The 4,015-nt window shown below is 39.9% G+C and overlaps 1 protein-coding gene across 1 annotated transcript; it reads right to left on the minus strand.

Annotated features, from left to right (window-relative positions):
* Positions 1-1,887: 1,887 nt before the first annotated feature.
* Positions 1,888-3,387, minus strand: LOC113771558 (putative late blight resistance protein homolog R1A-4). The gene has a single exon (XM_027316132.1). The coding sequence runs from the start codon at positions 3,385-3,387 to the stop codon at positions 1,888-1,890; it is 1,500 nt and encodes a 499-aa protein (XP_027171933.1).
* Positions 3,388-4,015: the final 628 nt, after the last annotated feature.

Here is a 4,015-nt window from a genome sequence, read left to right on the forward strand (position 1 = left end):
GCTTTATTCCTTCGATTGAATTGAAGTTTCCTAAATTTCTATACTATGGCCGCGACTGATGCTTTGATTTTACATGGGTTTTCCTCATCGGCAATGAGCTAAATCCCATTGTCTAGTCAAGGGACAACGGATGCTTTGGATCGCCTAAAACTGTGAGATCGATTTAATTTTATCTTTTTCTTTTATTTATTGGTATTTGCATATTCTCTGGTTGCAGTGCTTATGGTTGTTTAATTAATTGATTGTCTTGGATCCGGATAATTAATTGATTTGATAATCTATTGTCAATTGAGGTATTAAATCCGTAATTGTTTAATTACCTCAAAATAGTGACAACTGGCACGATTAGATTCGTGTCAGGGGAATACGCGGGTTAATCTAAAATAACCCTGGTAGTGTGTTATTTGGTTAGAATAGGGCTCCTCTAATACGTAAGGCAATTGGGGAATTAAATTCTACGGGCGTACCTAGGATTGTTTTCCAATTAGAGCAGTGATTAACGGGCGTACCTTGATCACCGACACAGTAAGGAGGGGTTGACTGTCATCGCTTGTTTGGCAGTTATAACCTATTTATTAGTAAATAATTGGAATTGCCTTTGCTTATCGATGATCAATTAGGTGAACCATTGCTGAAATTATTCCTTGGCTAGATCCTTTGATTTTAGTAAATTGTTATTTAATTTCTAGTTGGTTATTTTATTTTTATTATTTTACTTTTAGTTGGATTGCTTAAATTGTCACCCCTGAGATAAAAAAACACCCCCTTTGTCACTTTGAATTTGGAAAGGAACAATTACTCCCAGTCCCTGTGGATTCGACCCTGCTCACCACTATCTATAGAAATTACTTTTAGTTTGAGCAGGTTTTTATTATTGCACAGGCTGACGACCTGTCAAACTGGTACAGTTGGGACATTTTGACACCTCAATTATTTCAAGGGCAGAACTATTTCCCAAACAAGAAGGGATCTCCTGCAAAGCTCCACAGCCATCCAATACTAGCTTCTGGAGACAAGGAAAATAGTCCTGCTCCTCGTACTCATACTCGGAGGAGGCTGTCCACTTCGCAATGTTCAAGGAAGCTAATTTCAAGAAACGAACTTTAGGGAACTTCTCTACTTCCATTTTCCATATTTCCTCCTCAAAGGCTTCTTCGAGTAATTTGAGCACCTCAAGATTGGGTAGATTTCCAATTGCAGCCATTTTGCTCCATGGTAAGCGAAAATAAGATAGGGTCAATTTTTTAATAGTCAAAGGAAATTGGAAATCTAATTGATATCGGTCACCGCCGTAAACAACGCAACTCAGACTAAGTGATTCCAAATGACTTAGACAGCCCACTGCTACATGATATTCACAGCCCTGATCGAGATTAAGAGAGCTTCTCAGCTTGCGGATATTTGGAAACTTTCTCAACAACTTGTTGATGTTCTTCCGAGGATTGAGGCTTAGACAGGACAAGATATCTAAGTCACACAACTGTGAAGAGTTGTCAAGGTTGTTCTCAGGGAATCTAAAATGATAATTCTTATCGGCCTCGTCCATTAGTTGTAAATGCCTTAATTTCTTCAGATTCCATATAGTATCTGGCAATGAAACTGAACCATGACTCCTAGAATTTCGCCAAATCAAAGTTTCCAAGTTCGTGAGATAACTTATTGATGCTGGGACAGGACTGCCATTACCTAGAATTGCCAAGTACCTCAAGTGAACAAGCAGTTCTAGTTCTCTAGGAAAGATGCCTCCTAGTTTAATTTGGCTCAAATCTAACACTTTGACAAGTTTGATGATGTGAAAAATGAATCGAAGGTCAAAACTATTACTGTCTTCATCGTGACTGAATAATAATAGACTGCGTATGGCAGGAGAAAATAACCTCAAGTTGTCTAAGTGCTCGACCTTAGAATCAATAATGCATAAGCGGCGTAGGTAGCATGGCATGTGAAAGCAGATAAGTCATCATACCTACGTACCAGCTGCAAAAGCTTTTCTTCTTTGGCTTTTGTCACACAAAACTCATATAACAAATCGTGAATGCGACAAGCTTTGACCCCATCAATGGATCTTGGTTTCGAAACTATGACTAAGCTTCTGCTAATAAGTTCCATCAGGTAACCATTTGCCACATCCTCTGTTCTCTTGAGCTGAGTTTTTTGAACAAATCCTTCAGCGACCCATAGAGAAATCAACCTCTTGGTATTGTGCTCATGGTCTTCTGGAAAGGCTCCAAAATAAAGAAAACACGCCTTCAAAGTATCAGGTAAATGTTTGAAACTCAGCTCTAGTGTAGCGGTACACTGTTCCGTACTAGAAACATTCCTTGAACATAAACCTTCCACAGCTTCTTTCCAACCATTTGGGTCCATCCTTGAGAGAATTCCGGCAAGAATGACAACCGTAAGAGGTAGTCCTTGACACATTTCCACTACTTGCTGTCGAATTTCACATAGTTCTGGAGGAGCCAAATCTTGTCCAGGATATAACTTCCCTTTTAGCAAATCCCAGCTCTCATTAGGAGTGAGTTGACGAAGAGAATGTGGTTCTTGGTCGAGTTTGTCTTGCGGAGCAACACCACGGAGCCGACTTGTCAAGATAGCTCTACTTCCATTTCCATCATCAGGGAATGAGGCTTCCAATCCGTTCCATGCATCAATGTTCCATACATCATCCAAAACAATGAGATATCTGTTTTTCAGCAAACGTCTTTTGACTTGAAGAGCCAGATCTTCTTCACCCATCTTAAAAACATCCTCAGGAAGCTTGGACTCAATACAACTCAAAATTTGAAGCAACAGATTTCTCTTGTCATATATTTGAGAAACAGTACACCAAGCACGCTCATAAAAATGGGACTTCACTGAAGAATCATTGTACACTTTTCTAGCCAAAGTTGTCTTACCGCATCCCGGCATACCCACAATGGAAACAATTTTCACTTGGCGTGATCCATTTCTGAGTCCATTGATTATCGATGCCATCTCATCCTCGAATCCCACCACCACATCATTGACTATTGGCTTACTTCCTTGTTGTGGCATGTGATTGAATCTCTTCGTTAGTTCCTTTACTTCTCCACCAAGTCTTGCGCTACCACAAATCTTCAAGGCCGCAGCTTTAATGATGTTCATTTCTTCTAAAATGGAATGAATGGACATTGAAGAAGAATCAAAGATATTTCCAGTTATTAAGGAGTCAATAAGAAACTCTATCCTATATGCCACCCCAACAATACGATCCCAAATTGCCTGGACCTCCTCGTCTTCATTGTGCAGCTCCACAATTTTCCTCAGCAAAGAGCGTAAACAAACAAGTTCTTCCTGGACTTTTTGAATTGGATGATCGATCAAAGCAATCGAACCAGCCTCAGAACTTGTCACATCCATCATCTTTTCTAGAAGGGAATCAACAAAGCCCAGTCCATTGGTCTTAGGAAAATTGAATGATGATGATTCTGGACACTTCTCTGTGATTACTGTTGACCGAAGTGTGCCTCGTCCCACATCGGTAGTTTAGGAAGAGTTGAAGGCTTTTCCTAACTATAAATAAGGGCCTTGGTTCTTCATTAGGATCCATCCCAGCAATTGTCTATTCATCTTCTAAGGCAATTTCTTTCTTTCTCCCTCTATTGTAATATTTCACTTTGTAGTCATTCTTAGTGAAATATAATTTGGTAGTGTCCGAGGACGTAGGCATTATTGGCTGAACCTCGTTAAATTTCTGGTGTTCTTTATTTTGTCATTTATTCTTTAATAGCTATTATAGGGTATCTGATCCACAACAAGTGGTATAAGAGCCTAAGGTTATTCTGAGTATGCTCTGTGGTCGCAGTTATAACTGATCTTCCACATCAGAAAAGATATCCTTGAACTCTGGTCCATCCGTGGGGCCTACCTGTGGGGTCAGCCTGTGGGATCCGTTCATCTTGTGGGGCCTACTTATTGTTGCTATTGAAGAATAGTTGTAGCCGAAATGGAAGATAGTGCAAAAGCATCGACGTCCACCTCGACAGCAGTT

This window comes from Coffea eugenioides, chromosome 5, assembly GCF_003713205.1.
Source record: "Coffea eugenioides isolate CCC68of chromosome 5, Ceug_1.0, whole genome shotgun sequence".
NCBI lineage: Eukaryota > Viridiplantae > Streptophyta > Magnoliopsida > Gentianales > Rubiaceae > Coffea > Coffea eugenioides.